This window comes from Melospiza melodia, chromosome 3 (assembly GCF_035770615.1).
Source record: "Melospiza melodia melodia isolate bMelMel2 chromosome 3, bMelMel2.pri, whole genome shotgun sequence".
Lineage (NCBI taxonomy): Eukaryota > Metazoa > Chordata > Aves > Passeriformes > Passerellidae > Melospiza > Melospiza melodia.
The window spans coordinates 103,512,876-103,538,544 of NC_086196.1; the positions used below are offsets into that span (position 1 = coordinate 103,512,876).

At 48.2% G+C, this 25,669-nt stretch overlaps 2 protein-coding genes across 2 annotated transcripts in view; one reads left to right on the top strand and one right to left on the bottom strand.

Annotated features, from left to right (window-relative positions):
• DHX57 (DExH-box helicase 57) overlaps positions 1–4,260 on the bottom strand; it is a 23,654-nt gene extending 19,394 nt beyond the window's left edge. Inside the window, exon 1 of the mRNA XM_063152409.1 lies at positions 4,240–4,260. Within this exon, the coding sequence (XP_063008479.1) occupies positions 4,240–4,246 (7 nt within the window). The 5' untranslated portion in view covers positions 4,247–4,260. The remainder of the gene's footprint in view (positions 1–4,239) is intronic.
• Positions 2,737–25,544, top strand: ARHGEF33 (Rho guanine nucleotide exchange factor 33). The gene is made up of 15 exons (XM_063152414.1): positions 2,737–2,758; positions 6,025–6,074; positions 11,386–11,550; positions 13,137–13,258; positions 14,115–14,257; positions 15,306–15,365; positions 15,975–16,190; positions 16,802–16,931; positions 17,660–17,792; positions 18,541–18,624; positions 19,377–19,460; positions 20,193–20,341; positions 21,194–21,379; positions 23,044–23,797; positions 25,332–25,544. Exons 1-15 carry the CDS (start codon positions 2,737–2,739, stop codon positions 25,467–25,469), a joined length of 2,436 nt encoding a protein of 811 aa, XP_063008484.1. The 3' UTR covers positions 25,470–25,544.
• The last annotated feature ends 125 nt before the right edge of the window (positions 25,545–25,669 follow it).

A 25,669-nucleotide genomic window follows, 5' to 3' on the forward strand; every position in this document is an offset into this window, starting at 1 on the left:
GGGCAGGGATCTTTGCTGGCCACCAGCAGCATGGCAGTCACAAACAGCAGAAGTTCTTTGGTTCCATCAGATTTGGCTGCTGGAGGGGAGATAGAAACAAAAGGGGAAAATACATCTTTTTGCCATGATGGAGGAAATCTGGTGGCTTTAACACCTTCAAACTATTCTCTGGGCTTTACTCTGGAGATATTATTCTGACTAGATGAGAACTGCAGGAGTGTAAATGAGTTTTAGTGCTCAGCTCTGAAGAAACAATCACATCTTTGCCTTTTCTTGTCCCTAAAGCAGGGGACCTGGGCTTGAAAGGGAGGCCAAGACTGCCTGGGAATGGCTCCCTGTGGCTGGGTACTGAGCCTGGCCAGTGGAGAGCTTGCAGAGGAGCCATAACATCTCCTTGTTGATGAGGGAACTACCCTGTGGTGGCTGGCATGTCAGACAAACCTTGGATTTGCCACAGCTGGAGGCCTGGTAGTGGTTTGGGAAAGGAGCTTCATGGAGGGCTTGCACTTGCTGCTGATGTGTACAGGGAATCATGTCTGTGTGTAGAGGGAGGGACTTGCTCAGGACTGAGACAAAAACACAAAGGGTGGGATCCTCTCCAGCTTTTAACTGCCTCAAGGGGGCTGTAAAAGATGGAGTTCAGAATCTTCCCAGAAGTGCACAGTGAAAGGCACTGGGTACAAGCTGCAGCTAAGGGAAACCCTGACTGGATGTAAGGAAAAATATTCTTCTTCAGGGTACTGGAGGGCCCAGAGAGGCTGTGAGGACTCCAGTGTGGGAACTGTCCAGACCAGAGCTGGACTGAGTCCTGAGGAAATTTGACATTACTCTTGATTTGAGCAGGAAGCTGAACTAGAGCCATGCCAGGGCTCCTGCTCCCCTTGATTCTGTTGTGAGTTTGGGACTTGTCCACTGCCAGCAGAGGCATGGTTTGACCAAGCAGCCCCCATCCAGGGTCTTAGGGCCAAATACCAATCCTATTCTCCAACCCATTTTTGCACCCTTTAGGCACAAGCCAGACACTGTTCAGCCAGCTCAGGCTCCCTGAAATCCTGTCCCTGGTGAGGACAATCTTAACAGCTTCCCCAGCCACAGCTGGGGGGAACAGAGGACAAACCTTCACTGCAAACCAGGGCAAGGCTCAGGTTCTGTTCCAGTGATGAGGAAGGACTGATTAGTTTTGCTTCCAATATTCAGCAATTCAGGAGAACCAGGGAGAGAGAGGCAATGTTTACACATTCACCAGGTACAGCAGTGAGCCCTAAATTCTGGAAAGTAGCCAATGTTAATGCAATTATTTAACATAACAAAGAACCAAGGGGTAACTCAGGAAATTGCAGGCTGCAGATAGAGGACACACAAAGACAGTTACTCTGGTAAAACAGATAAGATTTTCTGGACCCACTTAACCAAGGTCAACCTACTTTACAGTGCAGTCAGATAGCAAAACTCCTGGTTTGTCTGGAGCAGGAGGGGATGGTGGCATCCCCAGTGTCCCAGTTTCGAAGACTCACTCCTGAGCTCTGCAGAGGACACAGACTGTGCTTAAACATGTCCTTAACAGAATAGGCAAAAATATGCAAAAATGAAATCAATTAATTTCCAGCAAAATGCTGTTTTCTTTGTTTTCAGTGAAAACAGAGGAGGTTCATGTTTCTTACATATCTGTTTTGTCTTTCCTACTTGTTCCTCTTCCCCCAGCATTGCAAAAGCAATTCTGAATTTTAAAACTAACAGTTTCTGAATTTTTAAACTAACAGAACTTAACAGTTCTCTGTTAAGCACACTGGTCCTAGTTCAACAGCCCAGTCTCAGGAATTTTCTGTGGTGCTGACGAATTTAAATTGGGACCAAAGTTTTAACAACTTTGCTAGTGAAGTTGAACTTGTCAGTCTGTTTTGCTCAGAGACACAGACTTAAATACCTGGTCCTCAAAACTTCTAGAGAGATTTAGCTACTTTAAAAACAACTCGCAATCTTGTCATTCTCTGGAATAACCTAATACCAAAAAACAATGTTTTTTACCATGGGATTGGCTTGGGCACAGCATCATGCCCTGTTGTCCCTGGCTGCCACAGAGGCCACACCTCTGCACGCTGAGGTGCCTTGCAGCACTCCTGTGTCTCCCAGTCAGGGAGGCTGCGGACAGAGAGCGCAGGTCCAGCAGGACAAGTGCCTCCTAAAGTGCTGGCAGAAACTGTGCAGCAGCATTCTGAAGGCAGTATTTCTGTGGCCCAAACACAGGTCTGAAGCAGATTTTGGGTGACTGGTTGCCTAGCAAAAAGCTGACTCTTGGATGCAGAACACCTGTGCAAGGTGTTCATGTGCTGTTCAAACTAGAGCATATTTTGATTCAGTGTTCATACAGGAAGTACTTTGCTGAGAAAACAGTCTCTGTGGGACTACATAGAACCTTTTAGTCACCTGTCCATGGAAGCACAAATGGCCTTGGGCTGGGAGGGAAGTGTTTGTACCAGCATCCACTCTGTGAACCCAAACAGATCTTTAGGATGCTTCATTCTGTTTCAAATCCCTCCTCCTTTCTCTGTTGCCTGAACTTTGAGCAGCTCTGCTCAATAAACCCTTTCTGCGTTTTCTGCACTCAGGGTTCAGATCAGCCCCAGCCCAGGGCTCCCATGTGGGCAGCTGTAAGCCATGGGATGTTCCCAGTGACCAGCCAGAGCCCTCCCGAGTGAGGACACGAGTCCCTGCGAGGACGCACTCCCCATAGCAGCCATGGACACAAACAAACACGAAGGTAAAGCAGCCTCTTATTTCACTTCTTGCTAGAATGAAAGACAGCAAGAGAGAAACATGCTCTCATAGGAGCTGTCTGCTGGCCACCGGCCAGGCCCCTGAGAGCACCTCTCAACCGTGGCAAATGTTCAGTACTTTCAGTTCTTAGAAATATCTGGGGGTTGACATTTTTATTTCTTATTTTAGAACCATTTCCCTCTCCTCTCTGGAAAATACTCCTGTGGCATATGTAATGTCCAATGTGGGAAGTCATCCTTTTCTTGCCTCGTGCCCCACTTCTGCCTTAGGATGTAGAGAGACTTCTGGCTGTCCAAAGCTGTGTTTTACATGAGGGTGCTGTGATGAGGATCTGCTTCTCTCCCCCATGTGCTTTGTAGAGAGGGGTTCTTGTTCATATTGGTGCCACAACACAGATATCTGCACCAATCCCAGTCTTGCAAGCACCAAGATGTATCCAGGCCACATTGCTTGCATGCAATCAGTCCTTGTAAGGCTGGCTGCATTCTAGAAAGTCTGAAAAGCTCAAATCCAAGGTTTTAGTGGTTACTGACTTCTTTCAGAGGAATGTGGTGCTTGCTTTCCACCCCAAACCCCTTGCATTGTGCTTTGCCTTGCCACCTCAGAGGCACTGTGTCTGTATGGTGAGGAACTCTTGGAACTGTGAGCAGGGGGAGCAGCTCTAGGAGTGTCCACAGCTGTCAGCTCAGGAGGGAGACTGGACCACCTCTTTCCCTCTTAAAAGGTGCTTGGTGGTGCCACTATTCATGGCATAGTTATCAGAAAAGTTAATTTCTCTATTATTATGATGATTATTCTAATTTGATGAAATTAGGTCTATGTACCTAGGGCCTTACACTACAGCAGGCTGAAAAGGAAATTATCTCAGGGATTTTTTCCAATTAATTGTTATGCCCTCATGGGCTGCAGATGTTCAGTGCAGAAACTGGGAGATGCACAAAGTCCCTTGTTTCCCACAGTGAGACTGTGAGGAGCTTCCTCTGCTTCAGCTCTTTGCAGTGACTTTATAGAAATTATCTGGGTTTTGACTGGGTACATTCAAAGAGTGCTCATGGCAAAGGTGGAAGTAAAGTCACAGTAGCAGTGGTCCTCTCCCCAATTCTGGTTTCACTCAGGAGCAATTCCTCACTTTTAGTAAATCCAAGGACATTACAGACTGATGCACAATCAAATCCACATGAAAGATCCCTACAGATCTCTGCAGGACATGGCTCAGGCCCTCTGTATCAGATTGAAAGACACCCAAAGAAAATTTGAGAAGGCTCTTCTTTGCTGTGCTATGCTTCTACCTGACACCTCCCGTCCTTCACAGAGCTCTGCACTCAATACACCCACCCATGTTGTAAAAACAGCATCTCCTTGTCCTGCCAGCACCTGGTTTGTGTTGTACTATTAATTCAGAAACTTGTCCTCTTGCTCTCTTTGAGTCAGTCCTTGCTATCCCACAGCAGGAGCCCAACAGACCTGGCATGGGCCTCAGTTTCCATGATTCAGGAGAGTCACTGTAGACACAGCCCCAGCTCCAGGCATCAGGAGAAACTTCTGGCCAAAGGTCAGTTCCTAATTCATGTGGTTGCAGAGAAAATATGAAAAAAAGAACCAGACAGGCCAAAGCTGAAGATGGAAACAACCTGTAATTTAAAAATTGAAATGTGGGACTTGGTGCAGGCTGGCTGATGAGTTCTGACCCCAAACAGCTGGCAGTTTGCCGTCATAGTCACTTCTCCCAGTCAGCCTGCTGCTTCTTGTTTTCCTAGGAGGGAGCATGAGAGGATATTCCCTAGAGGCTCAGTGTCTGACCCAGCAACTCAGCCCCACAGCTGAGAGAGCCATGAACACAGGCAGGAAGTGGCACATGGGCAGAGAGGAGCACACAGCCTCTCTGTCTCTCCCTTCTGCAATTCATGGGGGAATTTGCTCAAGTTCCTCTGAATCAGGACAAATCCTGGAGACCAGAACAGGGCCATTTCATAGGTGTCCTTGCTGGTAACCCACATTCCCCCTCAGGGGTAAAGAAAATCAGAATGGAGCTATGCCTTGTATAGCTCTGACTTCCAGGCTTCAACTTTCCACTGGCTGACTGTGCAGAGTTCTCTCTGCATGCTTCTCCAGCCTCTGCAGGACTGGATTTCCGTGGTCTTAAAGGCCCAGGTTGGAAAAGCACCAAGCATCTGTAGCCAGCATGGAAAGAAGGAGCTTGGCTTCCCCTGGAGTTGGGCATGGGGTTATTGGTCATGTCTGTGACTTAGCAGAGATGAGTGAGGCAAACACTTGGAGGCAAGAGAAAACCCATCTGGTGAAGTGGCATTCCCAAGGGGAATGAGGAACAAGAGTAGCATGGTGTTTTCTGTGAGTGAGATCCAGCCTGATGGAGGGAATAACACCAAGGCCATTGGACTGCAATTGCCTCAAAGGGCAATGGCAGCACAGCCAGAGGTGATTTCTGTTGGACAACTGAAGGTCTCTGCACAAGACAGTTGGACTACATGACCTCTAAAAGGTCCCTTCCAACTCAAATGATTCCATGATTCTAGGATTAATGCCTAGAGATAATGTCTCTGCAGTGTCCAAATACTTCTGCAAAATAGATATAATCTCTTCCATCAGCTAAGTCTGTTTCAGCAATGTTAAGTTTTACAAGATCAGCTGGGAACACCATACCACAAACCCCAGGAATGACAAAACCAATGAAAAGGTGTACTTTTGGGAGGTTAGAAAAGACATCATTACTGCTTGGATTGCATTGTGACAAAATAAAATTTAAAATATATAGATAAGGTATTTTGCCTTTTGTGGAGGTGATAGAAATACGTACAGATATAGTAGAGGACAAATCTGACTGTTTCAGTAGAGAAACAGATCAGTAATGCTTTAGGACAAAAAAAAAAACAAAACCCAAAAATAGTGTTATCAAGGCTGGTACACAGAACTACACTTCACAGTGTAGTTCTGGGAGCAATTTAGTCCTAATTGCACATACAAGCTTTCTCACTTCCTTGCATGGATCAACTCTGGCCAGACAAAGGACAGCAAATAAGGTGAATTTAACATCTGAATTTAGGTGAGTCATTCCCATTTTATAATTGCAGTTTATTTTACAAAAGATATGGTGTTCAGACCTCCTAAAGTGAGACTTGAGTCCTTTAAAACTGATTTGTTCCTCAAGAGGGACTTCAAACCCTCTGTTCCAGTTATTAATAGCAGCCATTATAAGTCATTTTAATTGACTGAAGTTCTTTATTCCCACAGGAGGGACTGAAAGTGTGCCTGTGAGTACCCCTGCAACACAGATTTCCCAGGTAAAGATGAGCAAAATGCCCTAAATAACTCCAAAAGTTTAAAGAGTTACTAATATATAAACAGTAGTTAAAAGCTAAATTAAGTTGAAGGAAAAATGTAGGCATTTACAAGAAACATGGTGACCAAAACGTGCACACTGCATGAATAAATACCATACATCTTGGGCCTCATGTTAAAATACCTTTCAGTAAAATTTCTCTGCTCACAACCAGTTGTATTTAGACAGGTGATTTGTGAGCTCAGCTAATTAAGCAGCTGACATCATTAGCACCAACTAGAGAATGTCAATTCACTGGGCTGGGGGGAGATTTCATGACTGAGCTTTGATGAGCTTTCAGCAAACCTGCTGAACTGTCCCAGGAGCAATGATCTGTTGACTGACATGGGGCAGGGGTGTCTTACGCAGCTGGGGCCAAGTCTTCTGTGGGGCTTTGGGTTATCCTGGCAGCCTCCCAGCTCCTCAGACCATGGAGTGCTCTTGCCTGATAATCCAGAGCAGCCAGAGTGTTGAGTCTTTCTGCATGTCTTTGTCTGGCCTCCCAGCTAGAAACCCTGGTGATCAGTTCCTCCTGAGCTCTGTGCCTTGTCTTTGGGCTAACATTTTTGCTGCAATTGGACACCATAGATGCTGTAAGGTTGTCTATGACCACAGCCCAAGGAATATCCGTCCTGCAAGATGCAGTTTCAGCCTTTCCATAGTGATGTTTCCTACTCATTTCCAGTCTGCAGGAAATGTGACAGAGTTTTAAGCAGTTTAATCCCTGGTCTGGTTCAATATGGAACCGTAATCTGAGAGAGGAAACATACCCCTGAAGTGGAAATCAGACTATTTGAGACCTCTCTTGCCACCATTGCAACATTAATGTCCATAATTGCTTGCAAGTGCACCATGGCAAGTGGAGAAGGCACTGCTTTCCATGAGCTACCCAGCACTTCTGTCATCTCATCCTCTTTTCCCATCCAGAGAGCTCCAGGGGTCCAGCACAGTGCATCCAACATGCACATGGACTGTGTGCTGGAAACACCAAGCACACATGTTGTTTTCCAGCTGACATGTGGATACCTTCCTGAGTCCTTACATGTCAGTCACCAGCTGGCTCCTCCCTTCTGCTTCAGCAAAGGCCCTCTGGAGGATGCAGTTACCAAAAGGGACTGCACAGATGTGGAGCACGGGCTGATGGGTACTTGCAGCTCCCTTTAAGTCATCCTTCTCTTCTGTACTTTGCTGCTCTGACTGTATGCCTACCATCCTTGCCTAGGAATACATATGCTGGATATACTCCTAGGACCAGCTTCTTTACCACTGTAAACCACTGCAGCTCTGCTGCTCTCCTGCTGTAAGGCCCTGCAAGCCTTCCTAATGCTTGGCTGTAGGAGTGCTGCCCTTAAGCACAGGAGTTAGTAGCTGTTCTAAAAATTAGTTGTTTCCTGGTAAAAGCACACATCATGCAACTGTGAAAAATCAGATCCGGGGCTTGTGTCAAACACTGGATTTTGTGCCTGATTGGTTTCATGCAGTGTCCTCAGGCAGCCCTCTTTTGAGATACAATGTCTGTTTACTTCTTCAGAGCAGCCCCAAAAGATGTGCAGTGCTGGACAGTGGATAAGCTGGGGAAGCACCACAGACAGTACTCCTTCATGGCCACAGAAGGTTCTACTCTTTTCAAGGATATATTTATAACAGCAGAATTGTTCTGTGCAGTATTTCTGTATCATGAGCCTGTTTTCTACTGCCTTTGACAGGCTCCAGCTCAAGGTCCCAGACAGCAGGTCCTGTTCTAGTGTAGGACTGAGGCAGCTGCCACGGGTGCAGGTGCAAATGGCCATCCCTGTGGAATCAGGGCCCTGGACAGCCTGGCCAGTGCTGGGAGAACCTGTGGGGACACAGCTGCTCAGAGAAGGCAGGGCTCCCTCCCATCCCTTCAGTGGCAGCCAGGACAGTGGCCCAGCTCATCAAGGCTCTGCTGTCCTCTTTCCATCCCACTCCCTCCTTCCATAAACCATCCCCATCTGCTGTGCAGAACTATCCTCCCTGGGCTGCCTCAAAGCCTGAACAAATCTTTAGGCTGCCTGTTGTTATATTTTACTAATGTCTCAAATTGCTGGCACCCACCAAGAGAGAGAGGGGAGACTCTGCAGTTTTGCTGCCTCGGCTCCAGGACGCAGCATCAGTCCTGCGCACCCTTTGTGAACAGCATGGCTTTTCCACACAGAGCTGAAAATCATCAGGGCAGCAGGTGAAATAGGAGTCATGGGGCCCAAGAAAGACATACCTACAAACACAAGGCACTGGATACCTCACTGCTCTGCTTTGTCAGGTTTGAGGGCCACAGTCCAAAGGCAGATGAAGTCTGTACCTGGTACTAAATTATTTAGATGCCTAAATGCTTTTTTTGAACAGCTGTTGGACAGATTTGAAGGACTCCCTGTGACTATGCAGATTCATTTATCCTCTAGGCATTAGTTCAATTTAAGTTATTGTTTCTTAAATTCCACAACTTAAATGTTAAATTACATCTTTAGTCCCATGAATAAGTGAGCCAGGGCAACACATTATGGTTTAACTGTTGCTGTATTACACAATCTGTCTTTTTTGGTGTGTGTTGCACTTAGAAACTTTGGAAACACAGAGTTGGCTTGACCTCCAGAGGGTCACAAACCTGTGAAGTACCTCTCTGGTCCTGTAGGCATAGGCCATCCCTGTGGAGACAGAGCCCTGTCACTTGGCCAAGACATGGGCAGGGCCTGATACCTCAGTGGCTTCCATCTGTTCTAACAGTTTATGGGATTAAAGGATGGTTTTCTACAGCTTGCTTTTAGAAATGAGCTCTAACTAAAATCCATAGCTACACCATGCTTGGCAAGAGTTTAAAGATAATGTGCTGTTCCTGTATCACTTCACTTGATTTTGGATCAACTCTGCATCCAATGCAACAAGAATGTATTTCCCTCTATGCTAACCCTGACCTGCTCAGGGTTTCAGCTGTGGCTGGTGGTGTTTCTGGCTGCATTCATCCCTCAAGCAGCAACACAAGGATGCATTTCAGTGTCTGAAACAGCCACTGCAAGCTGCATGGGGCTGAGGAAGGATATATGGGGCAGGACAGACTCAGGCTGGGCTCTGGAGCACTGAGATGGACACACAAAGAAACTAAGCTAGCACTGTCACCACAAAAGCAGAGATTGGCCAAAAGCAAATACCAAAATAACAGGTCACTGTCTGCTCTCAGATGCAGAGGATATTTCATCCAGGCTCTAATCCAAGTCCTTCCTTTTATTGGCTGAACTCTGCTTTCATAGAGTGTTTCAGAACACATGGACACCAAATTCTCTGCAGTGGTCCACTTTTGCTGATGCTCTGCAGCTTTTCTTACTCTGAAACCTCAAGATCAGCAATGATTCCCACCCCAATACCCTTCAAAGGATCTGTGTAGTTTACCCCCTTTCTGGAAGCATCTGAGAAGGAGATGGCCAGGCTTGTAGGCAGAAACATTTCATTCTCAGCTTATTCTCCCCAGACCATGTTATCTCCAGGGCCAGCTCTAAGGACTGCTCCACTGCTAGCAAGACTTGGGGCTGTGATACCTCCATCCTGAAGCAGATTTCTAAAATGGATAGCATAGGTTAGAATGGAATAGCATATTCCAGTTGGAAAGGACAGATCTTGCAAATGAACCCTTGTCACTTGGAGGGCAGTGTGTGATGCCCAGCCCTGATGCAGGCTGGCAGACAGACTGTGCCTTGGCCAGGTCAGCTCAGGGGCAAAGTCTGTCCTTAAGCACCTGCGAGCAGGGATGGGAATATTAACATTTTGCACAGTCACAGTACTTTATAACCCTCCCTTCCTCCCCCTTCTCCAGGCACATATGTTAGGATGTCTGATGATGCCACGACCATCTGGGCTGAGATATCAGAAGCAGTGTGGTCATTGTCTGCCCTAAGCAGCCCCTCTGACCCTTCAGACTACATGCACAGGTCACAGGGTTGACACTGTGACCAGGAGGGGAGGGGGAAAGTGTTCAGCCAAGGAGTCTGGAGCTCCAGCTGGCCTGGGGACTCAGGGTTTCATCCTGATGAAGGAAGATGTCCTCAGCCTCCTGCTCCCCTCTGCATGGTCCCAGTGCCTGTGGTTCCTGTCAGTCCCGCTCCTCCTACCCAGGCACTCTGGAAATGTGTGTCCAGGCTCAGAGTGGGGGCTGTGGGGTGAGTGCTGGGGATGGCAGGCAGACATCCTCTGGAAAGACACTGCCAGCCTTGACCAGAGGAGGCTGGTGCGTGCCAGTGCCCCGAGGTATCGGAAGCCATCTCTGCTCCATTTGCAGGACTCAAGCGCCTGAGTTCCCGGGGTGGCTCTCCGCTTACCAGCAGTGCTCCCGTTTTGGACTCAGTTTATAACCAGATGTTAGGCCGCATTTCTGTTGTAAAGGTAAAAACCTCTGTGCCGAAGCGCCTTGGGCCGCGACCTCGCTGAGGGCTTTGTGCAGGCAGCACGAGCCTCGCTCACAGCACTGGGGCAGAGTCAGGCTCACCAGCCCCAGCTGCTCCCAGAGGGAATTCCCTGCTCTGTGCCAGCTGCTGATCCCCCTCACTGCCCACCTCCACACCCGCCTTGTCTGCTTGCTCTGCCAGCCTGGCTTGCCCCGGTCCATCTCCTGCTTCACCCAGCTATCACTGCCTGCCTCCAGCTTAGGTGGTGAGCACAGGGCATCTAGGGACAGAAAACAGAGAGAGTGGGCACAGTGTCACTGTATGCCAGGGGAAAACCTCCTGTTCCCTCCCCAGCACAAGTTAGAGCTGCCTCCTTCCATGGAAAGAGCCCATGGCAAAGGACAGAGCTTCTCCACAGCCCTTGGAGAGCGAGGGGCTAGATCTGTGTGTGGAGAATTCCAGCCCCACGCGTGGGAGGAGGACTTGCTCAAAACCGGACACGTTCTTGATTGCTCAGCTGCTTTGGAGATTAATAATCTGGCTGCTGTTATTGCAAACCTTCTTGGCATGTTTCAGACTGTCCTCTCCTACTACAGGCTGACAGGCTGCAAACTGCCAGGGAGCCTGGAAAAACTCAAAAAAGTTTTTTTTAAAAAAGTCTGAAAAAGGGCACATTGATTGCCCAAGACAAACACTTCCTACTCTGTACCAAAACTGCAGCAGGGGCCAAACCTCTCCCCATGTTTCCCAGCCATGAAAGGAGGAGGAGAAAGAGGACAGCACCTTACAGGATGGGTTACACCCAGCCTTTGTGACCCTCGGGGACACAAACACCTGATCCTGGGAGGAGGGACTGAACCCCCCTGTTTGTGGTTGCTGTAGTTGCAGGCATTGGCCTCTGAGCTGAAGGCTGGTTTCACAGAAGCAATGCAGGAGCTGTCACGCATCCAGCATGGAGAGTATGCCCTGGAGGAGAAGGTCAAGAGCTGCCGCTGTGCCATGGAAGAGAAGGTGGCCGAGATGAAGAACTCCCTCAACACGTTCAAGGTAGGAGTGTGACCTGTGGGGGGCTGCATGCTTTCCACGTGAGCTTGCCTGGCACAGGGAAGCATTCCCCTGCCTCCATCAATGCTCCCTGTTTGCAAAGAAAATGAGTGAGCAATTGTTTTGGATACACCTGGGGTCCTTCCTTTGGCTTTGGGTGTCCCCTCACTGCTCCAACTCACAAGTATCCCACACTCTGGCCCATTTAGCCTTCTTGACTGGCCATGAGGCAGTGCTGAGGGCACAAAGCAGTCTGGGCACAAAGGCTGCACGTGCCATGGATTTATGGCCTGCTCACAGGCTACTGCTGGGCCACTGTCCCGCACCTCTCCTTGGGTCGGGTCTCCTGCATTTCCTGCAGGAACCAAAGCCACTGGGGAGCAGCAAATTAACATAAAACCCTAAAGCTTTTTGAAGTTGCATTTCCACATGGCTGGGAGGAAGTGCAGCCTGGTTTGATCTGGCCCAAGAGGATAAAGACAAAGGGCTGGAGAGACAGCCTAGCAAGAAGGCTTGATGTACACTTTAGACCAGCCAGTGTCTCCATGCAGAAAGTGGATGATGAGGCAGGCAGAGGAACTTGTTTATAGTTTTTATTCCAAATTTTCCCCAGGGGGGTTTGCTGAGTCAATAAAACCTTGTGAAGCTAAAGAGGGCTGCTTACTGACAAAGTCCATTACTAACCCTGTGACAAGGAGACAGATGGCACCAGGCAAGAGGAGCCCTCGGTGCCAGATGAGCAAGGAAAACAACAAAAAGGGCAAGGGCACATGGGAGAGGTCTCAGAGCAACCAGACAGAGGCTTACCCAGGACATTGTCATAGGGGAAAAGGGGATTTAAAATGCAGACACAAAGAATTATGCAAGCAACAGAAGGGGCGAAGGCTGCTCTCCCTCTGCCTCATGCCCATGTTGGCTATTCAAACACTGAGCTCCCACTAAAGTCACCTCCTTGCCTGGGGGAAATCCTTTGGTTTCCATGAAACTCTTGAGTATTTCTCCTCAATCCTGCTGCTCACACTCATGGAACCTGCAGGAACTTCATGCATCAGAGCTCTACATCTGAGTAAGGCTTGGCTGAAACTGCTTGAGGGAGGATGGACAGGGAAGATATGGAGGGCCTCATTTCCTTAGGAAACCAGGCTAAAAGGGCAGATCCATGACCTGATTGGCAAAAGCTTATACATGTGAGTGCTCACACTGGAATCTCAACCAGGTGCAACATGTGAATACACATGCTGGAAAACTGCAGAGGGAAATGTGCTCCCTAAGGCCCACCTCCAAATGTCATTAAGGGCAGGAGTCCTCCCAGTGCTTTCAGCTGGTGGTGGATGAAGCCCTGAGTCTCATGTCCCACCAGTGCCTTGATCATGGGGCTCTATGCTGGCTTGGGTGAGTGGCCTGTAGGATTAAGGATCACCACATTGTGCACAGCAGGTGTTACACATGCTGGCCTTGCAAAGGAGGAGTGTCTAATCACAGAGCCACTCCCCAGAGCACCCTGCAGCACCTTCTGTGCACACCAGCCAGCACTCAGAGCTGTGCCACGTAGGGTTGATGGGAATGCTGTGCTTTTGCCTGTTTCTCAGGAGGAGCTCAGCGATGCAAAATCAATGATTGAAGAAATCAGTGCCAAGCAGGAGGAAATGCAACAGAAAATTGAGCAGCTGCAGCAAGAGAAGCGGCGGGAATCACGGAAAATGAAAGCTAAGTAAGGGCCCAAACTCCAGGGTCCTGAAAATGCTAATTAGCAGTGGTGTCCATTTTGTTCCTTTCTGTAGAGCATAATTTCTTAATTTTTTTTTCCTGGCTGGAAGTGTGTATCAACACTGTTTATGACTAGAAATGCTTCAGTTCACCCCAGACTCCAAGACACACACCCCACAGAGCAAAGACAGAAGGAAAATGCTAACACCTCACTGTGATTCCAACAGAAAAACAGCCCCCAGCAGCTCCCTGGAGAACCAGGGCCTGGCAGAACAGAGACCCACTAAAGACATGCTGGGGCTGTTAAAAGTCAGAAGCCTCCACCATTCAGACAACAGCACTTCAATTTCCCCTTCCAGGCTTGCAGGACTCAATGGGCTCCTGATGGTACAGTGGGAGCAGGACTCAATGGGCTCCTGCTCTGCTTTCCTGTCACCAGCCTTTTCTTCTCTGAGCAGAGTCAGGGAATGTGCTCACACTGATGCTGTGATGAAGCAGACACTTGTCCAGCTTGGTCCTAATTAGCCTTCTTCTGAAAACAGAGTTTTGATCGTGAGTCTATACAGCTGCCTTGATGCAAACACTTTGCAAATCTAGGCTAGCCCCTCAGCTAATTAAGCTATTTAATTAGATGAAATATGCTCTGCAAAATAATAGATCTGAAATAACCTTCTCCTGTAGCCAGTGGAAGTTATTTCCAGAACATTGTTCATGAACTGCCAATTCCATCAAAGCCAGCTCCTTTCCTGGTCTCTGCTAGAGTTGTCCTATTTCTGACACTGTTGGCCACAAATGTAGTGTAGGAGCTTCACCTGTAGCATTCAGACTTTCCAAGCACCTCATTCTTTGTGTTTGTACAGGAGAGCACAGAAGGATGACCACGGGTCACAGACAGTGCCAACACCTCTCCAGGGCAGCCCGTTCCGATCCATCAACCTCCCAGAACCTGTGCTGATCAATGAAGATTTTACAAGTCTTTTACACAATGTCACTTATGAAAAAGGTAAGAAACAGAATAGGCAAATGCAGTGCCTTCCTCAGGAAAATAATTCAGAAAAAGATCACTGGGGTAACCTGGGTTCAGGAAGTATTTGCTTTGCAAACACTGTCTCAACATCCATTTCTTGCTTCCTCCAAGGAGAGGGATACAGGCTGAATCTTCATTCTGTAGTGCCAGTGGCACTGATACAGAACCAAATGGGGGCTCTTGATAAAAATTCTGGTTTTGTTTCTGTGTGAGGGAGCAGGGCACAGGAAGGAGGATCACACCTTGATGAAGAAAACACTGTCAACTGCCAAACACATGGAAGTTGGAATCAAAAGAAAAGGAGATGGACCAGAGCCTTTGGTTCTATAATTAAGCCTGGGGGTCTAAGTTGGTCTATCACTCTCTTGCTGTTCACATAGGAAGACAATAAAAACATATTCATTAAAAATGTCAACAAAGGCAGAGATTAGATGAAAACCATGTGCTGTTTTCTACTCTGTTTCACTCAGAACCTGTCAATCATAGCCCTCCTCTGCCCCATGCTCTGAGGTGGCATGTCAGCCCTCTCCCTCACATCCCTCTTGCACAATCACCTTTCTCACTCACTTCTCCACTGCTCCTTTCTTTCCAGTCTCATCCCTCTGCTCTTCAATTAGCTCCTTTCCACTCAAAACATCAGTCCTGTCTCTTTGTCAGGTCTCCATCCTCTTTGTTCTGTGTATCAGGAGTATCCTCTACCAAGCTGCACCTGCATGCCAGGAGAAGCCAAGACTGCTCACATTCCTCTGCAGTCACACAGCACTGGGCACAGCAGGGACCCCACATTATCTGTCTGCAGGGGCTACACAGACTGAAGCAAGTCTGGGGCTACACAAGTCTGAAACACAGACTTGTGACAAGAGCCCAGCAGAAAAGATCCTCCTTACAGGAGAGTCCAACAGGGATGTTTTCATAGCAAAACTCTGAAAGATTGGAGGATTTTGCCCTACTGACAGGGCTTGGCAGGAAGAAGCAAGCTCTACAGTTGCCTTCTGTTGCTAAAGTTCCCTTTGTTCCTCAACAGTGTCTGACACCAGGATCATGCCCATGGGAGAAGGAGGTGTGAAGGTCATAGCAGGCCCAGGTAATAAAATATCAAGCATCAAAAGACAGCAAGACAATGATTCTATTAGAGTGCTGCCTTTATTGCTCTGAAGAAATGCTTTCAGGGAAGGCATTTCACAGGGATGTCTTTCACTCTGCCCTGTACCTCCATTTTCCTACTTGCAGTTGAGATATGAGGGCAAACCTGTGTCCCTGAAGTGTCTCTGGTGGTCAGTGCCAAGGATTTGGCAGAGAAAGCCTTTCTGCTGTTGCTTTCTCAGATTCTAAGTGCTTTTGCAGAAAGGAAGAATTGAAGCTTCCTGATGTGACAAAGAATAGTGAGAGCACCACTTTTCCCACTTGGGAAGAGAAGGTGTTTCTGCTTCTCTAACATATGTCTAATTTTGGATCTTATTTGGCTTGAAAATAAACGTTGGCAGAGTGCAAACCTTGTTCTGCTGAAGAGCTCACCAACTGCACTTCCTTTGTAAATTAACTCCACAAGGCTACAGCCCTTGTGAAGCACAAAGAATGCTCCAAATTCACCTTCCAGTGCCTCAAATGGATGGGAACACAGCTGCTTGCTGCAGCATAACCTGTCAGAGAGATGCTGAGATGTCAGAGTCCATAGAGCTGTCTGTCATTGCAGGAGCAGCCATAGAGACAGATGACAGCCTCAAGCCTTCCCTGGCAACAGAGGGACAGTCAAAAATGCATCTGCCATCAACAGTGTGGAAGCAGCCCAAGGACACCAAGGACTGGGGAGATGAATACATTTCCAAAGAGCAACCAGAGAGAGGGAAGGACATGGGCCAAAGCAGATACAGCTCAGCAGACAACATAATATTGGAACCCTCTTTGGCTGGTAAGGAGTAGAAAACTCTGGCTAGAGAGGCTCAAAGCTGGTGTGAGCTGGCTGGTGATTAGCATCCATGGAGGAGACACACAGGCCAGTTTCTGCTGCTGGGGGGAATCTCTCACGGCCTCACACTCCAGGACCTCTGGAGTATTTGCTGGGCTGTGTGACTGACAGAACCACTCTGTACCCAGGACAGCCCTTCTCCTTTCCAAGACCTGCCAGGTTCAGAGTACTGATGGGATTGCAGCAGAGTAGCTGCTTAAGTGGGTGAAAAATACTCTCATTCTGCAGGGTTTCTGCAGCATGGGAAACCCTGATATGAGTTGTTTTGCCCTTGATTGCTTGTTTTGTTATTCTTAGAAAATTTTGTATTCATAGGGGGAAATACATCTGCATTGGAGCTTTCTCAGCAAACTGAGGCACTGGTCATGGCTGGGGCATACTGTAGCATCAGGGTGGAGTTTTACATTTTGGGTAAATAACACAGAAAAAGATGAGGCATTGATATAATTTTTAAAAAAGCTTCTCCTTTCATGATCCCCTCACCAGTCTAACATGCAGCTGTCCTTGAGGTCAGTATTTTCTTATTTTAAAACTTAACCCTTGTCTTCTGGAAGCCAAAAGGCAGAACATCGCCTTGGAGCTGCTGGAGTCAGAAAGGAAGTATGTCATCAACCTTTCCCTCATCCTGAAGATCAAGGCCACACTGCAAGGGCCAGATGTGAAAAGAAGCACCAAAGAGAGAAGGTATTTGATGTAATGTGCTCTCTGTCTTTTGGGGAGTTTTCTTCAGTCGATATTACTTCTGCATTATCACCTCACAAACTTTTCTTACATCCACACAGAGATCTTTGAACACTTAGTTTATTTCTAGTTGAAAACTGGAGGCACTGGGAGGTTTTTGCAGTCATTAAAGACATTCCTACCTGTCCCTTGCATCTTGTCCACCATCTTCTTTCTGATTCTGGGTAAAATCAATGTGAAGTGGCAGAAAGGCAGTAGCACATTTTGACCAGCTCTGCACCAGTGGGTTGTCTTGTGAAAGGGCCTGACAAATGAGACAAGACAGAAAGTTGGGGAGCTCTCCTCCAAGCTCTCAGTGCCTCAGGGCCATGGTCCTGCATCATCAGCCACTGCAGTATTGCCTGGGGCTTTTTAGTGCTGCTAATTCTGGTCAGCTACTCAAGGCATTGCAAGGAAAGCCTAAGGAGCTTTAAAAACACTTCATTAATGGCCAGCTGGAGATATGCATGTACATTGCATGTACACAGCAGCCAAAACAAGACCCCCCCAGTGCAGCCAGGGCTCCAGCCACAGGAGTCAGTAACACCTGTGCTATTGTAGCAATAATAGTGCAGTCAATCTTACACGTGCAAGGCTGTGCTGGCCACTCAGAAATGCCCACCCCAGCAGATTTCACTTATTAGGGATGAGGTTTTGCTCTGAGTAACCAGTCTGGTTTGGTCTCCCATCAGCTTTTTCCCCAACTCTTTGCGGTTCCTGGTGCAGCAGCACGTGGATTTACTGCACGCTCTCCAGGAGAGAGTCCTGAGCTGGCCACGACAAGGGATCCTAGGAGACATCTTTCTGAAGCTGACAAATGATGAGGTATGGTAAAGACCTCTCCAGAATCTTCTGTCATGTTTTATGACATTTTATTGAGGTGCAGGTGGACCAAGACACCTTGAAAAGAGGGGCTGTGCTGTGCAGCTGTGGCCTGAAGGGAAAGGCCTTTCAGAAACCCCCTTGGAGGACAGTCCTGGGGCATGGCAGCCCCTCTGGTGTTCAGGGATCCCACATGCCAGACCCACCTGTGGGCCAGCAGCCCCATAGCACAGCTCCATAAGCTACATGAGACCCAGACCTGCTTGCAGGAGCCACACATGAGCCTTGACACCTTGAATGGCTGTATTTCCAGTGAGGGTGTGAAAAGAGGGGGGTTCTGATGCTCCCCTGCCCCAATACACCTTGCTCAGAGTTCTGACAAGCAGGTGGGCAGGCAGAGGCCCACATGATTTCTTGCATTCACTTCTGTTGCCCTGGTGAGCAGCAGGGATGTGTAAAAACTCATATGATACTTTATAAATTTTAACAATCTTAGATAAGAAGAGCTTTTTACTGCCCAGCCTCTCTACCCCTCCCCACCTGCAGTAAAGCTTTACACACTGTGCTCAACAGCTGAACACATTTTATAAAACAGACTTTCCTGAGAAGTTCCAAGCCCTGAAGGAGTGAAACAGCAGCTCTGCTGCACTGGTGGCCTTCCAGCAGTGATAGTGGGGTATTAACTGTTTGGCTGGCTCTGTGAGCAAAAGCCTCTGTTAAATTTGTGTGTTCTTTTTCTTTTTTTTTTTAGAATAATTTTCTGGACTACTACGTTGCTTACCTGAGGGACCTGCCAGAATGCATCTCTCTGATCCACGTGGTGATCCTGAAGGAGGTAAACATCCTGCCTTCTTCCCAGCATGTAATGGCAACATGCAAGCCTGGATCTCTCCTGTTATGCCTGCCCATGATAGGACTCTCCTGCCAATCCACTTGTTGTGTTTCCTGGAGGTTGCCATGGCTGACTGGCACCTACAAAAGGCAGCTTTGACACTTTCCTCACTGTCTGAAACCAAAGCAGCTTTTCTGCTCTGCCAGGAAACAATGTCTCAGATTAAACCTCCCAAAAGCTTGCCTATGAACATGCTATCCAGATCTTTTCCAGGAACTGTCTCCTGGAAAATGGAGGACTCACCCAAACAGAGGGATTGATTCCTTTAGAGAGAAAAGAGTCTTCACTTTCAGCTTCATCTATTTGGGTCTGGATTCTTGATTTAAACTTAGAAAGTTAAATATAAAGGTAGTTTAAAGTGCAGTAACCTAACCCCATTTGCTTGTCTCCAATATATTTTAATTTAGAAGTCAATCCCATTTTGTTCAATTAATTTGAGCCTAAACTAAGAACTTCATTCTGAGCACACTTTTCTTGGAGTTTCACTGAAACTTAACTAATGCACTTTTAACGTGCCCCCCTACTTTACTAGGCTGAGTGTCCCTAGTAGATAATCCCCAGCCTAAATGCTTGGTGTGCCCCTGTGAACTGTTGTAACTCCTTACAGCACAACTACTCATTAAACCACAGAACCATCTGGAAGGAATTGTGTTTTATGGGTGGAAAAGTCTCTTAAGTCACTTTCTCTATTTCAGGTAGAAGAAGAAATCAAGTCTGATCTCTACATTCTGTTCTTTCATATAGTCCAGCGAATCCCTGAATACCTTATTCATCTACAGGTAGGGCCCCAGGATGGAAACTGTGCTGTTGAGCTCTAATCACATCAGATGACTTTTGACTCAGAGCTGGTATTTGGGCCTGTACAGGTACAGAGACCTGACAAACTCAGCAGGTTCTTTGAAGAAAAAAAAAACCAACAAACTTCTGAAGGGAAAGCCAGCTAACAATAGTTTAAGTTTCATCTTTTTCACATGAGGCTTGCTTATATTTGTGAGTTTCTCCAATTGGCCTGACAGAAACAGCTTTTGTCCCCTGGGAAGCCAAAGGCTCTGCTGTCTGCTGCTCTGGGAAAACAGGAGGTCAGAGATGGGACACATCTGAGAGGGCTCCTAGGGCCCAACAACCTGTCCTACAGAGAGATGGCTGATAAAAAGAGTTCTGGTTCACAGAAGGCTTATCTGAATTGTACTGAAACATTTCAGATAAGGCGAATACACAGAAAGCAAACCCTAGAAAATCAAAACATTGGTTTATTCCCCCTAAGCTAAACTCAACCAGTGCATCCCCCACCCATTCTGTGATTAAATTTACAGTGGTTCCTTGTGCAATTGCACTGGGCTAGTGGGAGGCAGGCCCCATCCAAGTCCCTCAGCAACTCATGGTGCCTAGCAAATCTTCCCCAGGGCACTGCCATGAGCACTCCAGAGCCCTAATCCATGGTTCCAGTAGTGCCTTCTCCCCAGAAAGGGTCAGGACAGCCTCCCAACAGCCTGCTCTCCTCTGTGCCTCAGAATGTCCTGAAGTTCACGGAGCAAGAGCACCCTGACTATTACCTGCTGCTGGTGTGCGTGCAGCGCCTCCGCGTTTTCATCTCACACTACAGCCTCCTCTTCCAGTGCAATGAAGACCTGCTGATACAGAAGAGGAAAAAGCTGAAGAAGTAAGCACAACATCTACTCATTGTCTCTGTCACCAGGGAAAGGAGGGGTGGGGAAAGCCTGGCAAATAGGGGGTTTAGGTCCAGGCAAGATCAACAGGCACATTGCTCTGTTGAAATAAAACAAAGCCCTTTGCATCCAAATGCTGGAGAAGAACCACTATTTGCCCTCCAAACTGAGGTCAGACTTGGGGTGGGCCCTTCTGCCTAACTCTGAGAGCAAAAGAAAAACCACTTCTAAGTCCTTCTAAATAAAGCCACATGTTTCATGGAATAACTTTATTCCTTAAGCTGGTGGCAAAGTCACTCCCCAGTGGGAAAACACATGGGAATTTAGCTCTGGCAGCTCCAGGCCCTGGCGAGGGTGAGGACTGTTTCCCTTATGGGCTGAGACTCCAAAAGAATGATGTTATTTTATTTTTCTGGGGAAGGAGGTAGGAGAAATAAAAGTCTCCCATAACCTGTTTAACTGTGATGGAAATTAACTTGAATGTAGATTCTCAAGTTGTAGTTCAGAATAATTCCTTGAAATCAAGGCTTTTAGTAAAAATCAGAATCTGGTTGCCTTTGCTCTTTGTGATGATTACCTGAGGAGTAGAACAAGATCAAATTTCAAGGGAATCTTACAAGTATGGAGGGTGGTAAAGGGCTGGAGCAGATTGCTGGGGAGGGACTGCAATCAGGAGAGGTGTTAAGAACACCACAGAAAGCAGGATGCCCTGCTGGCTGGAGCAGACTAGGTGGAACAGGCTCTTCCTTGGGGTGGGCAGAGGTGAACAGGAATATTAAGGTCCCTCCCAGTCCTGTTTTCTGTGATTCTACACGCTCGTGCTCATTCCCTGCCTTATTTCTTAGCCCGACGATGGATTTCTCCTCCCTCAGGTCATCCCTGGTGAAGCTGTACAAAGGTCTCACCTCCCAGTGCACAAGCCAGGAGGTTTCTCCAACACCCAGTGCAGCATCAATGCGGGACAGTGGCATCCACACTGAAGAGGCCATCCAGTCATTCCCAGCAGCACCTTCCTCTGGCACAACCACCCCGTAAGCCTGTTGTCCTTGTGGGCAGCTTTCAAAGTAGGCTGAAAATTCTCTCCTCACCCACAGCATGCCAGTGACACTGGGCAGCTACAGGCTGTAATTTCCAAAACCACTCCCTGTCCATGGATAGAGAGATGAAGGGCTGGCTCCATCCTGATATCCCCTACTGTGTGGTTTACAAGCAGGGGATGTTTCAGAGCTCTAGCCAGGGCTGCCTGCTAAGGCAGCATGTCAGGGAGGATGTGAATTTGTTTAGGCCTGACAGTGGTGTGCACAATAACACTCTGCAGTATTCACTGTCAACATTACAAGAGCTGGGAAACAGGACCAAAGTCTCAGAGCAGGGAAAATAATACTCTTCCACACAGCACATAACTGAATGATGTGATTTGCTATCACAAGATACAAGTATGAAATGGGTTCAAAAAGACGCAAGACTAAGTCAAGACAGATAAGGGCTACCTGGAAATCTTCACAGAATCACAAAATATTCTGAGTTGGAAAGGACAAGGATCATTGAGTCCAACTCCTGACCCTGCACAGAACCATTCTCAAAAGTCACAGAGTGTGCCTGAGACCTTTGTGCCCTGTCAGGCTGGTGCTGTGACCACTGCCCTGGGGAGCCTGTTCAGTGCCCAACTACCCCCTGGGTGAAGAAACTTTTCCTCATATCCAGCCTAAACCTCCCCTGACACAACTCCAAGCCATTCCCTCAGGTCCTGTCACTGGTCACCAGAGAGAAGAGATCAGTGCCTGCCCCTCTGCTGTCCCTTATGAGGAAGCTGTAACTGCAGTGAGGTCTCTCCTCAGTCTCCTCCAGGCTGAACAGACCAAGTTCCCTCAGCCACTCCTAATACAGTTCCCCTTTGGCCATTTCCAGCCTAACAGGTGCAAAATGAGATGATGATCAGAGAAGCACTCTAGACTTACATTTATTCTTATGCCAGCAACTTGTGGCTATTGTGCTTTCTTATCTCATTTGATACTAACAAGAGTTTGGCTGCATCATTCCCAGTCCCCCTCTGTTAGCAGTGTTACAGATCAGTCCTTAGCCTCCTTCTCCCCAGACTGCCCAAGCCAATCTCCCCCCTCTCACAGACAGATTGCTCCAGCCTCCACCTTGGCAGCCTCAGCTGGCACCACCCCCACATTGCTCCTGAGCTGAAGACTCAGCTGGAATGCATGGAGGGTAGGAGCCCTCCAAGTATACTCCTAACACATTTTGGGGACAGTCACCTTACCCAAGAGAGAAACCCAGTCCACCTGAAAAGACAACCAGACCACAGGAAAGTGAGGCACAGCTCCTACATTACAGAAAGGGAAGGAAAGTTAGAATCTAAAATGCAGATGAGCAGGAGAGAGATGGAGCAGTTGCCTTCTCATCTCAGTTTCTATTCATTTCATGCTGTAGAATACAAAAGTCAGACAAAGCTACTGGATAAGCAGTTCTGTCTCTCCAAGTTTGGTCCTCCTAACAAGCCAGGCCATTTCTGTAAGAGACACCTCTGTTACTGTTCTCCAAGACAGGAGAGTACCTTTTGGCCATAAAATCAACACAACAGGGCTGGGGGAGTGAAGGGGTGGGGGGAATTTGTCATGCTGTCTGTCATCCTTTAGTATTCCACTTCTGTCTGTTTTTTTGTTTTGTTTTGTTTTTTATTTCTAAGGCATTTGATGCCGCAGATGAAGAAACCGCAACCAACAGTGATGGAGAACATCCAGGCTGTAAAATCCCCTGACTGGGAGATGGAAAGCAGAAAACACGAGAGGCCAGAGAACATCCTTGCCTCTTCTCAGCTGACAGAGCAGGAACTCAAGGCCTTGACAGCCCCCTTGCAATCGATCCCCGAAATGGAGTACGAAGCGCCGCCGGCTGACGCGGTGGGGAACACCGAGAGAGCCATCAGAACCTCCGTGGAGCTGCTGCAGGATGCCAGGAACTTTGCACCAAGCTACGAAGAGTTTGACTACCCTGGGGAGGTTTTCACCATGCCAGGCCCCTACGAAGACGACACCTTCCAAAACCTTGCTCTCTTTGAGAACTGCTCCCCGGCCTCTTCCGAGTCCAGCTTAGATATTTGCTTCCTTAGGCCTGTGAACTTCACCTCAGAACCAGAGAGGACAGACCATGCCTTGCAGCCCCTGCCTAAGAGCTGCACTCCCGTGAGCAGCAGCACCTACAAGCGTGAGATGTTCCACAGCAAAGGGAAGCAGCTGAGCAGGTCCCTGAAGGAGCTGCCGCGCAGCGCGGAGGGCGTGAGCACCAGACTCTACAGCACACGGAGCAGCAGTGGGAGCCGTCTGCAGCAGAAGCAGGACAGGAATGTTCAGCCTCACATGATCTCAGCCTCATCCCGAAGCTCCCAAAGGAGCTACTTCCCCCCACAGAGAGGAGCGGGTGAAAAACCGAGCTTTTTGGAAGTAAGGAGGCTTAAATAGGAGGAGGAAAAAAAAGAGGCACATGGTGGTGCAGCAGGAGCAGCAGCAGGAGAAAGATGTGAGATACAGTTAGAGTAGAACATGCCAAAACAGCTTTCAAGCCCACATATTCCAAGACCTCAACTGCTCGTTTTCACACACATATTCCCCTGGGAAAAGCATGGGTTGAGGTGCACAGCTGGCTGAGCTAGAACACCTTTGAGACAAGGTAGCCTCTTGTGTGTCTCCACTGTCACTGAGCTTCCCCCCCCCAAGGTGAATGTTCTGAGCAGGTCACAAAGTTTACATAAAGCTGTTCAAAATTAGTGCTGTGGTTGGCACCCAGTTAAACAGGTGCCTTTCCACCTGCTGTGAGGAGTGCTGGGTAAGTGCTGGATAAGTCCTGCCAGTGTAAACCAGCATGACTTGGCCAAGCTCAGCCCATTTACACCACCACGGATCTGGTCCATAGGTTTTGTTTCACCTGTATTTTTTGCCTGGATTGTACAGACCTATGCCAAACTCTGTGTCCCTCAGGTGGGACATGTCAGAGCTCTGTAACCTTTCAGGGACACCAGGTCCTGCAGGAGCAATGTTTCTGTAGCTTGCAGTGACTGTTCAGAGTCAGCTTTGGGCTGTCACAGCCAAGGAAGAGGAGGCCAAGGGTGCTCTGAGGTGCTTAGATGCAGATGATGATGGGAGATAGGTTCCAACAGCCTGACTGAAAAGGCAGCAAGGAAACTTCAAAAGAAAAGAAAAAAAATAAGCAAAGCCTAGTGAGTGAAGGAGGTGGTAGAAGGTTGAACAGGGGAGATGAGGCAGAGGGGAGAGCCATAGGGACACAGGCACCCCAGGGAAAGGGGCTGATGAGCTCTTTGGCACTCACCTGCACAGAACTAAGGCCCACAGCCCGGTGCAGATGTGGAGCTTGTCCAGAACTGCAGGACATGTTCTCACCCCAGTGCAAAGGAAATCACCATGGCAGTGGTGGGCAGAATTAGAGAAAAGGGTCTTGTCCAGAGTCTTGCTGAGAGGAGCTTGGCACTCTCCCAAAAGAGGGACAGCTCTTTTAGTGGCACATTTACCACAAGGTGCGTGTGCTAATGAAGCCTTTTGCCCCAGAGATATGAAACCATGCAGCAGCAGAGCCAGTAGAAGAGTTTTTCACATTTCACTGCTCCAAAGCCTGATGCCTCCCTGCTCTAGGGGAGAAAGGAGAGGGTGGGAAGTTCTTCCAACTGCCCAAGCTGGCTTGCTCCCTCACTGGCAAAAGAAGCTAATGAGCTTCCTCTAAACAAAAAGCTTAGCAAGAAAGGCTCCAGTTCCCTCTAACAATGCTTATCCTTCTATTTCTCTGTCCCTGCCTCAGCCCTAGAACCAGGAACAAGCTCTCTGCAGAGGTACCAGTGTTGCTTCCCAGCCTTATCAGCACCTCCTCACCCACCAGGTCCCTCCTAGAACAGAAAGAGAGAAATAGAGAGAAGGGAACAAGAATGTGAGGTTGCAAATGCTGGTTAAATTGTCTTTTCCCTTTTAGGAGCTCCATGCAGAAGACAACACCAGGTTCTGCCAGAAGGATGACAATGAGCAAACATCCTTCAGCGACCACAACCCGCGGCACGAGCCCAAGGGGGGGTTCCGGAGCTCCTTCCGCAAGCTCTTCAAAAAGAAATAAGCAGCCCCAAGAGAGGCAGGCCACAGCCAAAGCACAGCAGTGCTTCCCCAGGTCCCCGGGGGTGGAGACAGACAGCAAGGCCCCAGGATCCCCCTGGCTAACACAGAGGGTGGAGGGTGGGGGAGAGGAGACTCTCACAACTGCCTTACAAATGCATCCTGCTCTTCCTAGCACAGGGCAGGGCCAGGCTTTGGGTTGCA